General features: G+C 55.6%; 2 protein-coding genes and 2 long non-coding RNA genes across 9 annotated transcripts in view; 2 read left to right on the top strand and 2 right to left on the bottom strand.

The window, feature by feature from the left end:
- The window catches only part of BABAM2 (BRISC and BRCA1 A complex member 2), a 450135-nt gene extending 448739 nt beyond the window's left edge, over positions 1 to 1396 (top strand). For 2 of the 5 annotated variants that reach the window (XM_077915912.1, XM_077915910.1), the window contains one exon: positions 1066 to 1272. In XM_077915912.1, the coding sequence (XP_077772038.1) occupies positions 1066 to 1129 (64 nt within the window). In that variant the 3' untranslated portion in view covers positions 1130 to 1272. Of the gene's footprint in view, positions 1 to 1065 lie in introns of all 5 variants that reach the window. The other 3 variants (XM_077915911.1, XM_077915906.1, XM_077915908.1) reach the window with 2 other exon arrangements.
- LOC144324533 (uncharacterized) lies at positions 618 to 4401 on the bottom strand. Its single transcript, XR_013390007.1, has 2 exons — positions 3974 to 4401; positions 618 to 3405 (listed from the first exon to the last, which is right to left on the bottom strand). It is a non-coding gene; the product is annotated as an uncharacterized LOC144324533 (long non-coding RNA).
- LOC144324519 (uncharacterized) lies at positions 1530 to 10379 on the top strand. 2 transcript variants are annotated; one of them, XM_077915970.1, is made up of 4 exons: positions 1530 to 2961; positions 8866 to 8953; positions 9253 to 9383; positions 9782 to 10379. In XM_077915970.1, exons 1-4 carry the CDS (start codon positions 2648 to 2650, stop codon positions 9972 to 9974), a joined length of 726 nt encoding a protein of 241 aa, XP_077772096.1. In that variant the 5' UTR covers positions 1530 to 2647; the 3' UTR covers positions 9975 to 10379. The 2 variants fall into 2 exon arrangements, 1 of the variants encoding a protein (XP_077772096.1); XR_013389995.1 differs by lacking the exon at positions 1530 to 2961 and adding an exon at positions 8110 to 8674 and having other exon boundaries at positions 9253 to 10379.
- Positions 4417 to 18821, bottom strand: LOC144324536 (uncharacterized). Its single transcript, XR_013390010.1, has 3 exons — positions 18625 to 18821; positions 17858 to 17937; positions 4417 to 5357 (listed from the first exon to the last, which is right to left on the bottom strand). It is a non-coding gene; the product is annotated as an uncharacterized LOC144324536 (long non-coding RNA).
- Positions 18822 to 20150: the final 1329 nt, after the last annotated feature.

Below are 20150 nucleotides of genomic sequence, written 5' to 3'. Positions count from 1 at the left end.
TGTCCTTTTTCTGAGTGAGCCGCTCTGGATAAGTTAGGTGTGACCACTCTGGCCTCGTGTTGAGTCAGGGGCAGGGGAGAGAGATGTAGGTGGCAAGCTCGGATGACCAGGGGCAGGAGGTTCCCACCCCTCCACTTTCTGCCTCCCCTGCTGTCTTTCCACAGAGCTTTGGGTTCCTAGCTCACAGCAAGCCATCCCTGCCCCCAGTCCCTGATCCCACCATGCTGCTGGCCCACAACGCCTGTGATGCCGCCTCCACCTTCCTTGGTCGTGCCAGCCCAGCGCCTCACGGTACCTCCATCGGTGCCCTTACCGCCTTGACTGGTGTTACTGATGTGTTTATCTCCTCCTCTAAACTGGGATCTCCTGTGCTGCAGGGGCCCCATCCGGCTCCTCTCGCAGCCCCAGGCGCCTCATACCATGCCTGGTGGAGCGGGCCCACGTCACATGTGGAGTTCATCTCCATGGATTTGAATCTGGGTTCCAGGAAGGCCAGACAGTCTGCCCCAGATCATGTCAGCTGTCCGTGACTGACCAAGGGTCTCTCGATTCACAGCCTGGCTTTCCTGCCAGTAGACCAAACCGCACATATGTTTGGAAATAAATGGAGACTGTGGAACAGTTAGAAACCCTTTTTATTAGACCCTCTTTGTAGGAAGTCAAAGATCCAACGGAGTGAAGAATACAACTCTTTCCATTTAAGCCACAAAAACGGCTAGGCCACTGGCTTGGCCACTCTGGCTTGTGGCGGGGATCAGGCCCTTGTCTCTGGCCGAGGAGAGGCAGAGGGAGCCTGAGTACTGATGTCTACTAGGAGCTGGTGTCCGGGGAGGGCTGGGTACAGGCCCTTTAAGCAGCCGTGCAAGATAGCACAGACGTGAAGTGCATGTCCCTCCCTTGGAAAAATCCAGAGGGTTTTGCATCAGCAGGGAAGGGAAATCCAACCCAAGATGCAGGAACAATAAATAACAACTGTTCTGAGTTAGGCCGAAAGCTCTGAGTTGCACTTTTTTTCAAGTTGTTTGCGCTAACCACATTTTTTTTTCTCCCCCTCTTTCCCACCAGGGCTTATTTCAAAACCTTTGTCCCTCAGTTCCAGGAGGCAGCGTTTGCCAATGGAAAGCTCTAGGAAACACCAGTCTGGAGAGGCGGCCAGCCAGACTGCTGTGTCCACATGCGTGTCAGCACATATGGCCGCTTCCTGGAAGCCGCTTGGAATGCCTTCATGGCAGCGTTCTGCTCACACCGTGGCTTTGCACGCCCCGCCTGGAACCCAAACTGAAGCTGGCTGGCGGTGACCTGGATCCTCGAGCCCCCACCTCTGGTTGCTCCCTCTTTGTTTCCTTCAGTATATTTCTTAGTTGGAAGAAATAAAATGACAAATAATGACACAGTATTTTCCCGGGGAAAGTAAGACATCACAGATGCACACACCCTTATTCCAGGAAGGCCTTTGTCTCTAAGACCTCCTGTCTTTGCTTTTATTTTTCCCTGAAACTAATGTTGTGTATGTGTGCATGTGCGTGTGCATGTGTGTGTGTGTTTTACACCCCAGCATTTCCCACTTGGGGTAGTTCTCCATTGGAAAAGGCGCTGCCTGAATGAATCTGACCACCCTGCGTGGTTTCAGTCACCCACCCAGCCAGGCCCAGGGCTGGTGCTCAGGACCAACTGGGATCCAGCACAACCGCCGCTGCCCCCCTCCCCCCAGCTCCCTGTGAGCGCACCATATGCACAGAGGCAGTGATTAAAGTTTGCCAAATGTGCCACCTCCGTCCTCCCCTCTCTCCAGTCCCCCCTCCCGAGGCTGGTGGGAGAGCTCTTTGGGCTCATGCAGCCTCGTGCAGATCAAACCTGTAAGACAAAGGTTGGGTCTTGTGGGCCATCACTGGCATGTCTGTGGCATCCCGGCTCAGGCCCGGCAGCTCTGCAGCCACCCAGAAGCAGAGTAGGGGCAGATACCCTGAGGAATTTCCATCTTCCCTGTACTTCTGGATTGTCAGAGCCAGATGGAGTCTCGGAACTCCTCTCGTTTTCACCCCCAGCCCTCTCCCCTACTGCTTCCGCAAGCGCAGAGAGAAGTTAGGCCCAAGAGCTACAGAAACTCGACAGGCAACCTGGGAGTAAAGCTGGAGCTGGGGGCCAGGCTCCCCCCATCACCATCGCACAGCTTCCCTTAGCTTCCTCACCAGCGAGTCCAGCCAACCTGACCACTTGACAAGATGTACAGTTTCGCTTAGCATTGTCGCGTCCTGAAGGCTTCCAACACGGGCAAGTGGGACCTCAGTGCAGAGGGGAGAGAAGCAAGCATCTGGCCTGCCTGGGCAGTGCTCTTCCCTGGGCACCCGCCTTCCCGGGCGAAGGGGAAGCCCTGGCACACCTGTAGGCTCTCACGGGCCTCTCGCCATTCTCTTGGTTGAACCAGGTTTTACCTTGTGAGCCTGAAAGGAAGCCAGATCAGGGCCCTTGTGGGGACTGGGAGGGCTGCCTCTCCTTCCTGTATCCTCGAGCACCCAGGAATATTCCCAGGGGGCAGGAGAACAGCTCGAACAGACCTCCCCGCTGGCTACCAGCTGGACGACCGCCCAGCTTTGGGCTCTTACGGCTGTGGGTACTTTGCCCCTGCCCTGCAACCTTGGGAACTCCCATGACAAGAGAACAGTCCAGTGACCTGTGTCCACACCCCAGCTCTGCCATTTGCTGGCTCTGTGGCCTAGAGGAAGTCCCTTCTCTCGTCCTACAGGGACTCGGCTCATCAGGAACTCCCAGGGAGCTGTTTGAAGAGTGGTTGATCAGGCCTCCACTGCACCTCTGCTCAGTCAGTTCTTACCAGCCAGGGCTGAGACATCTGGGTTTTGATAGAACTCCCGTCGTGATTCTTCTGAGCCTTAAGCCAGCTGACCACCCTGGAGCCTCTTCTGTCCCCGGTCATTGGACTGCCCACTCTTCCTCAGTGCAGCGGTGAGCCAACTGTCACTCTCTTTGTCCCATGACACCATCACTTAGGGTTGCTGTGACCCTCTCCCCGCATGGAGGGCCATGGATTGGGCTCTCAGCCCGTAGAGCCAAGAGTTGACGAGTCAACTCAGTAGGGGACTCCAGGCCAGTTCCAGCAGAGGGTGGTTTGGCAGTTGTGGGACGGGGTGAGGTCACGTGGCCTGGACCCTTGGCGTTTCAAACAGCCAGTTGATAGAACAGCCAGTAGTGGGCAGTGTGACCTGGGGACAGCCCTCCTGCCCCTGCCAACTTCTAGGGGTGCACATATGCCCAGGCCGGCCGGACCATCGATGATATACCCATGCTTCTGCCAAGTAGGCACAATCTGAGCAGGAAGCGCTGTCACACCCTTTACCTCAGAGCATCTCACAGCAGACCTGTGAAGTCAGCAAGCCGGTAGGGTAGCCCCTGTTCCACCAATGAGGAAGCAAGATCAGAGAGGTTAAGTGAGTTACCCACAACCACCAGCCAGTCAGTGCCAGAGTCAGGATCCAACCGAGGCTCCTAGCTGAAGACCCAGCGCTGCTTCTCACATATGTCCCCATCACTGTCATAAAACAAACTGACATCTTTGCTTTCCCAGTGAAGGATGATGTGCTATGTATAGACTCGTGAGCACGAGGATTATATGAATTTTAGACACTTTCATTCCCCTTACCACAGGAGGAGGGTTTGGGTTGATTTTCTCAGGAGGAACCAAACAACAGAAGGTGACAGTGGCCACTTCGTGTTTCTAATACCACGGATCCAAAAACCAGTGTTTGTGAGTTTGAGCTCTACCCTCACCAGCAGCAGAAGCAAGTGGTGCCTGTAAATGGGTGACAGTCACCAGTGTGTTTTTAAATCCTTCTTGCTAGTTCAGCCCATCATCGGGCATCATACCTGCATACAGAGTGCAGCCCAGGACTAATTAGTAAATGCCTATAAAATGCTTTGAAGAAGAAAAGTGCCATATATGAGAGCACATTATTATTACCTCGTAAATCCTGTCACCAGCTTAGTCAACCCTTGTAATTTCAGTTGAATCTTGAGCTGAGCACAGACAAGGAGAAGGTCTGGGATGCGTTGACTGCTATTACCTGGGCATCTCCCGGGGGCCCTGGGGCGGAGGCACAGGGCCCTGGACGGCCAGCCTTGAGCCTTCTCCCAGCCTCTCAGCCTCCTGAGGACCCGTCGCCAACAGCCCGATGGGGCCCCATGACAGAGCCACCGTGCTCCTGGGGACAAACTGGAAAGAGCACGAACCTGGGGAGAGACTTCTATTTGAATCCTGGCTCTGCCCACTTAGTGGCTGGTGAATATTTAACAAGCAGTTCTTTAGCGGTTTAAAAAAGGACAAGAAAAACAGGAGGGGCCCGATTTATACTGTTTGCCAGTTTCGACGGTGTAAATACCACCCCCCCACCCCCCCGGCCGTGACCAATTTCCAGCTACCAACGTGAGGTCCTTGGATGCAGACCTGGGAAGAGCAGGGAGGGTGGTTGTGGGAGCCTCCCCGAGGGCAAGCAGACTCCAGGGCAGATCTTCATTGGGTCTCTCTGAGTTTTGTTTTCCTCATCTGTAAAATGGGAGTAAAGATCTGCCTCCTAGGGTTGTGAGAATAAAATCAGGAATGTACAGAAGGCACCAAGTATGGTGATTGGCGCACGGGGAAATTTGATAAACGGTGGCTATTATGATCGCAGACCAGAAAAATGATTTTCTGATGTTGACATTGGCCTTTTTCTGAAAAGTCAGAGTGCCCCTGTTAAGAAGTCCTGCCAATGAATGTGGCCTTTGGAAGAGTGACTCTGTCTGGATGACTAGGAAGACAAAATGATGAATCATGTGGATTTTAACGAATGGGAGAGGATAAATTTCTGTGGGAGTTCCCACCGCCGCCACCGCCACCACCACCACCCCCCACCATCACCACGCTGGGGCGGTGGGGCTTCAGGCTCTGGGGAGCGCTGGAGAGCAAACACCCCGGTGACCTGCTTCTGTGCCCCGGCACCTGCTCTCTCACAGGCAGGAAAATCAGAGCAACACAGGTCACTTTTGCTTCTGACTCAGTTTCAGTTCCTGATGACCACAGACTCTTGTTTTGGAGGCACAGCCTTGGTAGAGAAATAACCACACTTGGTTTGCTTCTTGCTCGGGCCTATAAATAGTGCTGGTCCCAGAATCTGTCCCAGTTCGTTGGGGACTGGCCCATCCCACAGCTTTCCTTAGCGTGAACATTAAAAACATCATCTTGTGGTCAGACAGCATCTAATCCTGTTCGTGGCCTCATAATCAATGGATTGGTGCTTTTAAAAATAAAAACAAGAGAAGAAACCTTGCCTTTTAGTTTATGCATCTATAGTGCTTCTGTGCAGGGCCTGTAGAGTGAAAGGAGAGTAGATCAGATGCCAAACAGAAACAATGCTGGATGGGTGGCCATGGTGTTGGTGACCCTTATCAAGCTCTAAATGACATTCCATGCTGGCTACTTTTTATACGTTGTCTTTTTCAATCATCAAAATGACTAAATGAGGTAGATTATCATCCCCATTTTATAGATCAAGAAACTGAGCTTCAACGAGGTTAAATAACTTGTGTAAGGCCAGGAGGCTGGTGTTCTTAACTATTCATTCATCCCTGCTACTCTCTCTCCCTCCCTCCTACCTTCCCTTGCTTCTCCCTTTGCTCCCTGTCCATCCCCCTCCTTATCACACAAACACAATGAGCCCAGGGCTCTGCTTCTTTCCACTTCCCTTATCCAGCTTCTCCAAATGGAGGGAGATTTATTGTCTACTCTATAAAAGACATTCATGTCCTGGTTTTTGACATTTTCTGGAGGAGGAGAGGGGCCTGGGGTGGTCAGGCAAGGCCAAGATCAGATGGAAGCATGAGTCAGGCCAAGATCTGCAGGTTCCAAGGCTAGACTTCACCCCAGGGGGTTCTGTGTGTCTGCGTGCACTCACCCAGAGGATGCTTTGAAGTAGTCTTTGTATAGGCAGATAGGCCAATCCGTGTGGTTACATAAATATATATATTAAAATACACACACACACACACACACACACTGATTTTCAGATGAGAGTCAGGGCCAGCCCCACAGTTGAAAAAAAATCTGACTTTGTGCCATGTTCTCAGGTTAAAGTCCAAAACACACTTGGTTGGAATAATGGCCTAATATCAGGGGAAAATGAGATGAAATGGCTGTGGCAATTATTAAGGAAGATTACCAGGGTATTTCCAAAGGCACAGGATCCATGAACTGATTCCAGAGCAAATATGAAAGAACTCCAAGGGTTATTTCCTAACATAGCTCACGTTCTCCTTCTGTGGGGCACCCACATTGCTCCTCCATTCATCTCTGACCCCTTTGGAAGAGCCACACTTTACAAGTCTGAGAGGTCATGCTTGGGGTCATGACGAATTATGACTAATTACAGTAATAAAAGTAGCCCCACAGGCAACCCAGGAATGACCAGAATGACCCTCCCTGCTCTGGGCCAGCTGCCCTTGCACCACTGTGGGACGAGCAGCACGGCATGTGGAAGGTGTGACAGATACACATTCCTCCAGAACGGAGCCCACCACCTGCTTCTTCAGTGTCATCAAGGAGCAGTCCTTCTACATAAGTCTCTTCATTCCAAAGTTTCTCTCTGGAACATACCCTTTGATCCCTTTTAGGTTCCACCCAGGGAAATCCATCCCTTTCAATTCCACGATCACACTTTTGCCACCAAACGAGACTACCCGGCTCCTGGTGACCTTTGGCTGTCTGGGCAGGTGCCAATAGAGCAGAAGCTCAGAAGGCAGCAGGTGCCTTCTAGAAATAAGGTGGTGGATGGGTGTTAAACAACAGAAGCCCTCTTGAGGGCCACGCATGAGGCCCCAGGCCTTGTTCTGGGCCCCGCACATCCATCACCTTTCTGGTCTCTGGCCATTAGCAGAGCTCATAGGCCCCCACTGTAGAGAGCCGGAGGCGGGTGGCAGAGCTCTGAGCACAATCTCTGGGTAGGCCCAAAATCATGTGAGTGGAACAACGCCCGCAGAGTAAGAGTGCCACCTCCCCAGGGTACAGCCTTGGAGTCTTCTGGGTGCATATGTGCGAGTAGGTTTATGGAGGGATTTTACCTCATTTCATAGCCCAGCAGGGGGCTGCTGTCATGCCTGGGGACCCGAGGTCTGGGGCCAGGGTCTGCCTCTTGGGGCCAGACGGACCTGGGGGGAGACTCCTCCGGGGATCATTCCTTCACTCACAACACAGCCCGAGCTTCAGATGACCCTGATGGCCCCTATCCTGCCTCAGTGCCCACTCCTGACACTCAAGCACGGGCCCCCATGGGGTGAGGAGGGTGAAGAGTCCTCCCTACACCAGGCCGTCGGCCTGCGTGGGCTGGTGGATTGCACCACCGGACGGCTGCCTCCACCTCTCCCGCACCGTCCCACTCCTACTGCACCCAGGCCGCCCCCCGGGTGCCTCCTCTGCCTCCCCTGGCATCAACCCAGTCACCAGGACAGCAGCCCCCCAGCCTGGCCACTCGGAGTGCCGGCAGTCAGCAGCCAGCAGCCATGGGGCAGTCGCAGGAGACCCAGCCCTTGGCTAATTGGCTTGTTGTGGGAGATGAGGCCCGTGGGCTCTGGAGCCAGCCGGCCTGAGTCACCACTTACCAGAGGCGTGAACTGGAGCAAGCCACTTGACCTCAGTTTCTTTCTCTGCAAAATGGGGCTCCTGCCTACGTCATGGGCCTGGCAGAAGAGCTCAGTGATTTGGGACGGATGTCACGCTGAGATCAGCCCCGGCAGGTGGGGAGTGCCCAGAAGAGCCTGTCTTAAGTCTGTCCATCTTTCTCTTTCACATCCTGACTCTTAAGCTTCAACTGGCCACCAAAAAAAAAATCCTCTTTGGCCCCTGCCTGACAGGCATGTAGACAGCACTCCCTCCCCCGTGTCTGCGGCACTCTGGCTGCCAGCTGTCGCACCCCCACCCGCGCCCCCCGTCCACCTCGTCCCGTGCCACCCCCGGAGCCTGTGCCCCCTGCCAGCTCTTCACGGCCACCAAGACCCCTGCTTTCAAAACATGGTGTTTATTAAACTACAGCCATTAAGTAATCATTTCCCCCCTTTTAACCAATGACATATACTTGCTTGCTAGGGATTCCAAAGAGCGCCAGGGACTGGAAATTACCTCACTGGACGGGCATGTTTCCAGACAAAACTAGAACATTTTATTAGCCAGGGGTTCCTTCTCTCTGGTAAACATATAATAAACATTAGCCTTCCTTAAAAATCCTTACTGTTGGTCCCAGATCCCCCACTTAGTGCCTTCCAGGCCTCCGGTGGGAAAGCCTGGTCTGGCCAGGCCGGGCCCTGGACTGAGGGCCGCGGGGGTTCGCAGGTTATCTGGAGAAACAGGATGAACACGCGGCGTTAACCATCCACGGCTGTGGAGACACGCGGAGCTCCCTCTTCGGTGCTCCTCGCCCCCACACGCTCACGTGCGAGCTTCCCCGGTCTTGACAGGCGGCCCGGAGAGGAAGAAGCAGGTTTCCAGGGCTGGAGAAGGGAGTGTCACCCTGAAACCCTGAGTGTCCCACACCCCTGAAAGGGGGACCAGGCCCGCAGACGCTGAAGGACGAAACATTGGAGCCATCCTAAGCCAGACCACCTTGACCAAGACGGGCTTAGAGCCAACAGGACACAGGTGAGCCCACGAGTGTGGGCTCAGACGGGTTAGGACACACTGAACAGGTGTAAAATAGAGCAGAAAAGCAGTGTGGGGCCAGGCAGGCCTCCGGCCCTTCCAAGTGTTTACTGAGCACTTTCTGTGTGCCTGGGGGTGGGAGCTGCTTCCAGGGAGAAGCAGGGATTGAATCCCATTTATACATTCAACAGACCTCTGTGGAGCACCCCCTCTGTTCCTGGCGCTGGGACTGTACAGATGATAAGGCCAACCCTGCCCCCAAAGAGCCAGAAAGATAAGGCAAGTACACATTCCCACTGCTGCGGGCGGTGGTGGTGGGGCGGTGTGGGGAGGAGCAGTGATAAGCCGTGTGGGAGAACAGCAGATCCGCACAGCTTCCTTCCAGCCCAGGCAAATCAAGGAGGGCTTCCTAGAGGAGGGTCAGCTGGGCACAGATTAGCTTCTTGGCTCCCAAAGTAACTCCTCCCTTTGCCTCGTGGTGGTGGTTGGGCCCTCTGGTGGGCTCTCCAGCTGGGCAGAGAACATGATGCCTAGTTCGCATGCATTCAGCTATTTATTGAGCATCTACTTGGTGCCAGGCGCTCTTCTGGTCACTGGAGACAAAGCAAGGAATAGAGCGTGAGGATGCTTGCCTGGAGCTTCGGCTCCCAGCGGGGAGAGAGAGAGCGTGGGAACGAGATCCACCGTGCACTGCGGAGTGTGAGGCACGGTGAGTGTGAAGCAGAAAGGAGTGGAGGTGTGCTAACCGGGGCGCTCAGGGAAGATGTGAAGGGGGCAAGGCTAAGGGGCCCCCAGAGCCCATGTATCCCCAGGCCCCGGTGTGGGGGGAAGCCACTCAGTGGAGTGGGGCCCTGACTCTGGAGCATCCACGCGTGGCAGGCGGGGAGCAGTGAAGCAAGCAGGCAGGGCTGAGTCCTGGCAGGCCGCCCTCCGATCACGCGGGGCCTTAACTCTGCCTCGTCTGGGCAGTAACGAGCCCTCTCCACAGGCTGGTTATGAGAGTAAGGCCGATAGGGACTGGGGAGGCCCCGGGAATGGCAACACGTCACAGCTACGCCAGCAGTTTGCCACTGCCACCACTTACTGCAGAGTCCCTGTCGCTGCCAGGCAGGGGCCCGGGGGAGGCGCCCTGAAATACCACGAACCGCACAGGAAATGGGTGCCGATGCCCGTCCTGCCCTTGCTCCCCAACCCTCGGCCTGCCCCCGAAGCATCAGCCAGCAAGCCGGAAAGGAGAAGAGCATGCGCTTCCACGGGACCCGAGGTGGGCAAACGGGGTCCCCAAGAAGAGCCCCCATGAGCCCTGCCTGGAAGCTCTGCTTTTCAGATCCTGGATCCTCCCGGGGTGGGAATGACCTGGAAGGTGGGCGCCTGGACAGGTGCGGTAGCCAGCGGCGAGCTCCCAAACCGCCCTGTCATTCCCAACAAAACTGTCATTCTTGATGTCTGTTTCCCCCTCTGGAAAAGGAGCAAAAACCAGCACCCACAACCCATCCTCCTAACACAACCATGTTTAATGTGTGTTTGACACTGAGCAACAAATATTCTGTCCCTACTCTGTGATGGGAAATGATTTCCAAGGTATTCATGGTTAACACATTCAAAAGCAATAGAATATAACTTTGTAGCCTGTTTTGCTTTTTTTCTTTTTTTTTTAAGATTTATTTATTCATTCAGAGAAAGCGAGAGAGAGGCAGAGACACAGGCAGAGGGAGAAGCAGGCTCCATGCAGGGAGCCCGACGTGGGACTCGATCCCAGGTCCCTAGGATCACACCCCGGGCTGCAGGCAGCGCTAAACCGCTGCGCCACCAGGGCTGCCCCCTGTTTTGCTTTTTAACATTATTTCCTAGATATTTCTTTTTTAAAAAAAGATTTTATTTATTTATTTGAAGGAGAGAGAGCACAAGCAGGGGGAGGGGCAAAGGGAGAGGAAGAAGCAGGCTCCCCACTGAGCAGGGAGCCTGACTGATGTGGGGCTCGATCCCAGGACCCCGGGATCATGACCTGAGCCGAAGGCAGACACTTCACCGACTGAGCCACCCAGGCGCCCTGTATTTGCCATCTCGCTACGGTCTTCACAACCATCTTGGGAACATCTACCTCATATTTCTCCATAGTTCACATACTGCTTCCCTTCTTTTTGGCCATTTGAACTATTTCATGAGTTTCCCTATTATAAATATATTCCATGAATAATTACTTAAACCTACTCTGGGAAAGGCACTTGGACAAGCTGAGCACAGGGCAGCCACTTAGCAAGCAACAGGAAAAAATGAGTATGGTGAGGGGCCAGTTCATGCCTCAAAAACTTTAGAGCAGTGGAAAATGGGAGAATGTGCTAGAATAATCTGGCAGGGGAGGAGGAAGCACTGAGGTCGGTGCCTTTGGTGAGACAACGAGGAGGGTGCTGGGCCTCCGGGCTGAGCTGAGGTGGGGAGTGAGAAGTGAGACAGTCATAGAAATAGCCCAGGAGGCCTAGGTGTCCAGCCGCTGCCAGAAGAAGAGGGGGCCCTTGCAGGCTGGTGAGCAAGGGAGGGATAGGATCAAAGCGGTATTTCAGGAAGGTTCATTGGTGTGGTGGCTGGAGGTGACAGGGCAGAGGCAGCCTAAGCTGGAGCTTATGAGGGAACCTTACCTCCAGGTGTGGCAGGGGAGGGTGCTGGAGCGGAAGGTGCTTCTGGAAAGTTGGGAACCAGAAGAGATGGAAAGGGGGAAAACATTTGATGACAGCCCCTCAAGCTTTGACACCAGAGGGCTCAGAGCACGAGAAGCCAGGCTGCTGATGCCCAGGCCGCGGTGGGGAGTGGCCGGGAGTCGGAGCCCTTCTGCCTTCACCACGTGGCTTCAAGCCCTGGGAATGGAAGCAGCCTGGGCAGGTGGCACTGGGACAGGCCTGGGTGGGGGCCCCACGGAGAGCCCTGAAACCTGCGTCTATCCAGACGTGTGTGGGCGCAGAGGTAGGAGGGGAGGAGGAGCTCTGAGACTGAGACCAAAGGGAAGGTGTCAGGGCCTCAGAGACGGGAGGGATGCCTCTGCCAGCCTCCTACCAGCCAGGGCTGATGGGAGACCCGGGGGGCTTGGCCTGAACACAGTCCAGAACCCCCACTTGGGGTGATGAGCCCATGTCTGGAATCAGAAATGAAAATCCTCACTAAGCTACACTCTGGCTACCTGACCTTCACCTTTGTGAACCTCAGTTTCTTTGTCTGTAAAATGGGATGATAATAGCTCCTACTTAACAGGCTGGTTGTGCTGATTGGACGAGTAATGGACATAACATGCCTGCGATATAATAAGCAGCCATGGATGGGAGCTGCTGTTGCTATTATTACTGTCATTAAGGAGCCCTCAGCGCCCCCTCCATGTCTAGCCCAGCCACACCTGGCCAGCGTGGGAGGCTGCAAGGGGCGGCTTACGGCCTCCTGCTGGCCACCTCACTCAGGGCCAGGGCGCCAGCCACAGGCCCAGCCCCTTGGCCAGAACAACCTGAGCCTCCCTTGGGAAGGGCCCAGGCCCAGGCCTCAGTGCTGGGGCATTCCACACTCTAGTCGAGAACACCTACGAAGTGCCGGGCTCTGTGCTGGGCACTGAGAACTCCAAGAGGCCTCATATCCAGCCTGTCTGCAAAGACCACACAGAGAAGCAACTCTGTTCCAAGGGTGTTCTGAGAGAGTGTATGTGGTGGAGGTAGAGATTCCAGCTAGGGCATCAGACAACGTGACTTGGGAGAGGTGGCTCTTGTCTGCCCCACGGGTTCTGATGGGCAGGAGCCGGGAGAGAGCATCCCAGGTGGAGGGAACAGTAGGGGCTCAGCTGAGGAAGGGCACGTGGCCCAGCGGCGGGATGATGATGGAGATTCCTGTCTGGAGAGCCTTCTGCTCTGTGCCAGCTCCGGGGGCAGAGCCTTGCTCACACCCAGGCTTGCCCTCACGTCGACCTTAAGAGGTAGAAGTTTTTATCCCTATTTTACAAAACAAGAAAATGGAAGCCCCAAAGAGCGACTACCAGGCTCGTAATAGTCACTACTAGGACTAGAACTCAGGTCTGCAGCTCCCAAACTGTAGGCTCTGTCTCACAGGCCACAGGTTGTGGGGCGGGGGGGCGGTCAGGGGGACGGGGTCTGAGAGCAAGAGGACAGGCACTGAATGCAGAGGCCTTTGGCCACACCTGCATGATCCAAGGCTGTTATCCACTTTGGGAAGGGTTATGGTGTCCCCCCAGCATGAACCCTCAGAGGCATCTCCCTGTGACCCTAGACACCCAGGCAGTGGGTCTGGCCTGCAGCACAGCCCTTCCCACACTGGCCACACCCTCATCCCCCCTTCTTGTCCCTCTGGGCCAGTGCTCAGACCCCTGATTCCTGGCTCCTGCCCTCTGTGGGAAAGGCCGATGGCAGAGAGCCTCACGCGGGGCCATGGGCAACCTTGACTCTGGCATTTGTCAATGGGTCACCCACATCCTGGCTTCTAAGGCCCATCAAAACCACGTGGTCCAATGCTAACACAGGTTAACTGTGTTACACGAACTGAGGCCTGGGGAGGGATAAGGATCCAGGATGGGCTAAGACCTGATCTGATTCCCCAAATCAGTGTTTCTTCATCTTTCCTCTGACTCGCCCAAGGCAAGGACCAAACAGGTTGGCCTGTCCCCATCAGAGCCAGCGTGGGGTGGGGGTGGGGGGGTGGGAATGAAAACCTCAGAGGCCCCATGACAGCAGAAGGGTCCTGGATCTGCAGGGGACCGTACAGGTCAGGATCACCCCTTACAGTGAGGAAGGAGGAGGTGGGTTAAAGCGTGGCCCCAGCCCCCATCTCCTCAGCTGGCCTCGGCCCAGGCCTATAGCTACCCAGACAGGAGCATGTTTTTGCAGTTTGCTCACAGGCCCCATAGGGACCATCTGCAACCCTGATGCACATCACCTGCCCTGGTCTGGGAAGGCTCACTGGCCAGTTCGGGGAGTGACTGTAGCTCAGAGCCCCTCTGCCGGGGGCTGGGCGGGAGGGGGCTTTGGCACTTAGAGGGCTGGCCCTGCTCTGGGCTGATTTCCTCTTTCCTCCTGCCTGGCCTAGGAGCAGAGATCCTGCTTTTGTTTCCAGAGGCCAGTCTGACCCCCAGTAGTGTTTTCTCATATTGTGCTCATTCCCGCCAGGGGCCCCTGGCACCTGCTTTGGGCTCCTGCCTCTTCCCACTGGTCCCTAGCCCCAGCCTGTGCAAAGCCCCCTCTGGGGCTGCCCTTACCCCTGCATGCGGGGTTGCCACACCTGTTCAGCCTCAGTGGGCCGGGGCTCACCTCCCAGAGTTCGGGCCTGGCTCTGAGCCCCCGTGGACCTGATCGCCTCCCCAGCATACTGTGTGTACATCACTCCAGCTCTGACCCAAGTATGTGAGGCCTTGCTGGCTTCCCTCTGCTTTTCTGGCTGTGTGGCCTTGGGCAAGATCACTCACTTGTGTCCACCCCTCTTGCTCACAGGATGCCGTGAGCTATGGACATGACAGGTGACTGTCCGATGCCTGGGATGCCTAGACATCCCGTCCCACACCTCCCCTCTCTTGCTTTTCCTCTTGGCCTTCCCCGCCGTCCTCCACTGTGAGGCTCAGAGCTGCCCTGGCCACCTGACAGTGGCCAGTGACCAGAGGCTGAGGAATGAAGCTTTGTGTGACTCCTTTCTTGCAGGGCTCAAAGCACTTTATAAGCACGAATCTCCTTTATCCACTCTGGCTGTTGTCTTGTTTGCTCTTTATATTTTATGATCAGCTGAGGTGTCGTGTTTAATCCTCGGGTAAGGGGAACTCGCCAGTCAGAGGATGCCTCCCCCGCCAGCGTGGCAGGGACCTGGGGGTCGGCTCCCACCCCAGCTGGGGCTTAACTCTTGGCTGGCACCTGCCTCTGGCTGGGAATTTGTCCCCAGCTCCACACCAGCTGGGGATGTCCCTGGAAGGCCACTGACAGGCCGTGAGGTGGGGACAGCAGATGTGGCCAGGAGAGCACTAAACACAGAGGCAGGAAGTCTGGGCTCTGGCCGCTGTGGCCAGGTGACCTGAAGCCAGTCACCTGGACTCTGAGCCTGGTTTTATTGAGACATAGGACAGCGATAATGAGACTCCTGAGAATATCAGATGGAGGTCTGCAGGAGGGACGTGTAAATGCTAAAGTTCTGTGCAAATGTCCGGGACAGTGCTCCCACCTATAGTGCAGGGGCTGGATGACCCCATGGGGACGTCAGCCCAGGACTCTCACTCGAACTCTGAGATGAAAGGAATTTACTCCCTCCTTCCCCCACAGCCATGAGCCTGTGCCTCTTGGCCCAGGTGGCCAAAATTGGGAAGGTGGGGGCAGATGGATCCAAAAATCAGCCTCTAGTGCCTCCAGATAGATGGCCTGACCTGAAGGGCTTCCTTCTGCTGCTCCCTGCGGTGGGCCGCTTGTGTTATCAAGAGCTCTCAGACCGGGGATCCCTGGGTGGCTCAGCGGTTTGGCGCCTGCCTTTGGCCCAAGGCGCGATCCTGGAGTCCCGGGATCGAGTCCCGCATCAGGCTCCCTGCATGGAGCCTGCTCCTGCCTGTGTCTCTGCCTCTCTCTCTCTCTCTGTCTATCACAAGTAAATAAATAAATCTTTAAAAAAAAAAAAAAAAAAAAAAGAGCTCTCAGACCCAGGCAGGCCTTCAGAGCACATCCAGATGGGTGGTGTCGGCCCCACTGTGGCCCATCCGCTGCAGGGTGCCTTGCTGGGCTGGTGTTCCCTGCCCAACGGAAGAAATGCCTTCCCTGTGTACAAAGTTGCTCTCTACTCGCCAAGCCTTATCTCTGGTGCTGAGCCTGCAAGGAGGCAAAGGTGCCAGGTGTCTAGTGGAGGCCCTGCCTGCCTGGGACACTTTCCAGGGCACGCCACGACAGGCAGCCCAGCAGGGCAGGAGGAGATGCCCAGCCGCCACCACCCCCCTCCACAGTGGGCTTGCCTTGGCATCAGAGCCACCCCGGAGCTTTGGGAAACATTTCTGCACTTACTCCTTGACAAATCATCGTCATGACAATACAAGGCCCCCAATTCCTCGTCTGCATTTCCAAACTCCCCACAGTACTAAAACTCAAAATGTTTTAAATAACTTATTTGGCAGCAAAACCTGGCCCCCTCAAACATTAGGCTGCCAGGAGTCTTTCTTTTTCCCACTTACGATGAATGTTCACAGCTGTTAATGAGGAAATACTCATGTGTTTGATCACAGGGTGCTGCCAGACCTCACTGAATTAGATGTGATATTAGAATATGCACCTTATGACCTTTCTAAAAATTCAAAAACATATAATCTCTGAAACAGAAATGGCCAAAGGTTTCAGATAAGAAATCATGGCTGTGTCATAACCAGTGCTTAGTATCGGCCTCGCAATATCCCAGACACCATGCTAAGCACTTCACGGGTAGTGATGCTCTTGTCATCCCAACAACTCAACTTATTTCCATTTTATAGATGAAGAAACTAAAGCCTGGGAGGTTCGGTCACTTTGCCCAAGTCCCATAGTTAACTCCGGGTGGTGTCAGGATGTGCATGCAGGCAATCTGGCTGCTTGCTGTTGATCTTGCTTCGCCTAGGCAAGGAGATTCAGGCCCAGAAGGAGAAAGCAACTAGCTCAGGGTCCCCAGTGAGTGTGAGGTGGGGCTGGGCCTAAATCCTGGAGGCCCCCCAAGCAATGCCTGCTCCTGCTGATGGGGCCGACTGTGGGGGGGCAGTGGCTCCCCCAAGCAGCTGCTCAGGAGCTCCCAGCCTGCTCCGGATTAGTCTGTCCAGCCCATCCGGGAGGAGTGCAAAATAGAAGAAGTTCCCGTGGAAAGTTTTAAGATTTCACTGGATTGAAACCAGATGGCCATGTGCAAACAGACCCCACCAGCAGGCACAGGGTCTGGGCATGTGCTGAGCTCCCGTTGCCAGTTCCCAGCCTACCCCGGGGTAGGAAAACTGCCCCTTTCAGAGAGCCAGTGACAGGATGCTGGACAGCACAGGCCAGGCCTCTCTGATGGGAAGGGGCAGGAGATCCTCTCCTCTACTGGGAGCGAAGCAGCCCTGACACTTGCTGGTTCCAGCTATTTTATGGTTTCTGAAGCTGGGTGGGAGCTCTGGGAGAGCACCTCCCCCCATTTTTATAGGGTTACAGTCGTTCCTCTGTTCTTCCACTGACTTGTTCTCCTTCGAAAGAGTTCATTCCCTCACTGGCACACCTAGGTCCTACAGCAAACACAGGGAACATCCCAAGTGAGGCGCTGGCTGTGGATGCAACATGAGGGACGCAGCCTTGCCCTTTGGAAAGCCCCAGTCACACTCAAGAGTCGTCTCAGCAGGAGCAAGGGTTTATGCTGGGAACACAGGAGCAACCCCAGGGTGGTCATGGAAGGGGTAAGGAGCAGGAGAGCCCAGATGGAGGGAGATAAAGGAACGTTCTGGGCCAAGGGATGGCCTAGGTCCCTGCAGTAGGCTCAAGGTGCTCAGAGAGCACTAGCAGTGAGACAGGGACCGGGGGTTGGCATGGGCCCCATGAGCCATGCTGAGGATGCTGGGAGGCAGGAGAGGATTTTCCACCTTTCCAGATCCAGGGTGGTCCAGGACAAACCCTCTCCTGCCACTTGACAGTGGCCACGTCAAGCTCCTCTGAGATGGGCACTGGATCTGTCACCTCGGTAGCCCAGCCCCTGGCCTAGGGCGGAGAACTTTAGGAAGAGATTGCTGACGATCTCCCCTGTCCTAGAAATCAGTGTGCTGCTCCCAGAAGGATGAGACCACCAGAGAAATCTGAGTCTGAGCTGGGGTTTATGGCATGTTAAGAAATCATCATCGTTAGCATTATCAACAATTGCTAAGACTCGGCATTGTGGTTATGTAAAACAGACAAATAAGCGCAATCTGTTGGAGATAAAAACTGAAGTATTTATGGGTAAAATTATCTGATGTCTGGTATTGTTTTAAAATGAAAAAAAAAAGAAGTGGGATGGGAAATAGGAAAGATAGAATATGCTGTTGAGTGTTGGGGCTGAGTGGTGGGCTCATGGGGGGTCGTGACATTCTTGTGTTATACCTTTTGGGTGTTTGGATTTTTTTTATGATTTTCATTACAAGCAGAGAGAGTATGAGTTTCTAGAGCTCCTACCCTGCAGAGCGATTGCACCCGGCAGATATGACCTCACTCCTCCCACCTTGGAAATTGACGGAGTCAGCGATCCTCTGCAGCAGGGAGGTGAGAGAGCAGGCCCAAGTCGATGGCACCCCAAGTGGCCTGAAAGACAACATTATCTCTGACCCCCACATCCAGTCACTGGTCTGGCTGATTCCCCCTCCAAAATCTGCATACTGACCCCATCTTCTCTGCCACCCCGTTCCTGCCCCTGCCTGGCCTGCAGCCCCTGGCACTGCCGTGTCCCTGCCTTCATCCATCCCAGGCCCACACTTGGCAAAGACAACAAATGGACACTTAGCCGTCTGTGGGTTTGGCACTTCGGAGGCTGACGAGGCCCCGCCTCCAGGGCTCCCAGGTTGGAAGTGCCCAGGGATGGAGCTCCACGTGGTGTCGTGCTCTTTGAGAGCAGATGTCAGGTCGCAGTCGAGCCAGGATACAGAGCGTTGGGATGGAAGGCTTTCAGAGCAGCTGAGGGGCTAGTCCCTGGTGGCCGTCCTGGTCACCTAGGGGTATGCTTGCAGCCACATCAGCCACGGCACATGAGGTTGCCCACACGTCTGGCTCCTGTGTTACCCGTGCTCGGCTTGTGAGCAGGGCCCAGAGCAGGGATGGTGCCCACCTCTTGGGCACCTCGCTCATCCTAGGTCCCAGAGCCAGGGGCAGCAACTGGCCAGGTGACGGCCGGGTGGTGTGGAAAACGCGACCCACCCCCCTGAGCAGCCCCAGTGAATCACCGTGCCCAGGAGGAAGAGCGGGGAGCATTCTAAAGGACTACAGGAGACAAACCTGCTTCCCCTGGGGTCCGGCCACCAGCCTGAGTCTGGATAATTGGAAAAGTGTTCCTGCTGATTCCTGCAATCTCCACCCAGATAGTTAATGAAGAAAATGGCTTTCCCGTGCCTTCTGAGCAGCCACACACAGCCTGGGCAGGCCCCACAGGGCCACGGAGGCCCAACAACTTGGTTTCCCAGGCCCCTCCCACCCAGAGCAGGGCCCAGGAGGCAGTTTCTCAGTCACGAATCAGCCTGTGAGGCCGGCTCTGAGCCTGGGCCTCCCGCCAGGAGCGTGAGCAAGGGGGAGCTGGGCTCAGAAACCGTCCCCAGCGCCCTTGTTCAAGGCTCGCTGCCCTTGGCCTCGCCCCTTCTCCACCTCTGAGCCACCCTCGGGCAGGGCTGGGCAGTCCAGCGCAGGGTGCTGCTCCCTCCACTCGGGGGCCCAGAGAGCCACTTAGTGGAGACCCAGCTCCTGATGGTGGAGGAGCAGGAGATGGGTTGACGAGGGGAGAGGGGAGGGGGCCAGAGGCAGAGAGGAGCTGCGGGAGCTCTGGCTGTGGAACGGACCCCAGGGGGGCAGGGAAGTCTCTCCACCCCCACAGGGAGCACAGGCAGAGGAGGCCGGCAAGCAGCTGGGGCCACCTAGGCGAGCCTCGTGATGACCGGCGATGGCTTTGGGGACAGTGTCTGGAAGCTCCAGAGGCTCTGCAGCCAGCCCAGCCTGCAACATGGACACTGAGCGTCTTCCAGACTAAGCTCCAGGAGTCCAGGCCAGGGACAGAGAGGGCCCTGCTGGCTCCCTCCCCGGCTGAGGGAGACCACCCACAGGGCCTCTATCAGCTCTCCTACTCTCCAGGCCTCAGGCTCCGCCCACAGCTCCCACTGTCTCCTCGGAGTTGGCTACTCTAACTCAGGCCTTCCTCCCTGGAAGGTCCCAACAGCTGACCCAGGGAGGCATCTGGACCACGGGGAGGGATGTGAGGTGGATGGAGAGCAGAGGACAGTGGCACAGGGCCAGAGAAGCTCCCGCCTGCGCTGGCCTTTGACCTCGAGGACACAGCCTTCTGCGAGCAGCCCACGCTTGAACTAGGGTGGCTGCTACCACCCGGCACTCAATTTGCCCTGCTCCGGTCTTGATCTGCTTCCAGATGCACCCCCCTTCCCAAGGCCCTGGGCTCCATCCCAAAGGAACTATTTTCTGCTCCCCCTGAGTCCTGCACGCACCATGAGTCCCAGCTGACCGTTGGCTGGCCCTGGTGCCCCTTGTCTCCGACGTGCCGGTCTAAATCCTGCCTGCCTGTCTCAGGCCCTGGCTCCCCTGCATCCCCTCCTCGGCACATCAGCCACTCAACATGCTGTTTTGGAATGTGGGTCCTTCTGCTTCGGGTCTGACCTACTGGTGTTCTGTGGGCAGGACCACAGGCCTATCATCTGACCGTCCCGGATTTGAATCCCAGCTCTGCCATTCCCTATCTCGTCACCTTGGGCAGGAGGCCAAGGCTCAGTTGCCTCATCTATAAAATGGGAATAATGGCCACT

This window comes from Canis aureus, chromosome 12 (assembly GCF_053574225.1).
Source record: "Canis aureus isolate CA01 chromosome 12, VMU_Caureus_v.1.0, whole genome shotgun sequence".
NCBI classification, from domain to species: Eukaryota; Metazoa; Chordata; class Mammalia; order Carnivora; family Canidae; genus Canis; species Canis aureus.
Note: the sequence above shows the minus strand (reverse complement) of the source record. Positions and strands in the feature narration are given on the sequence as shown.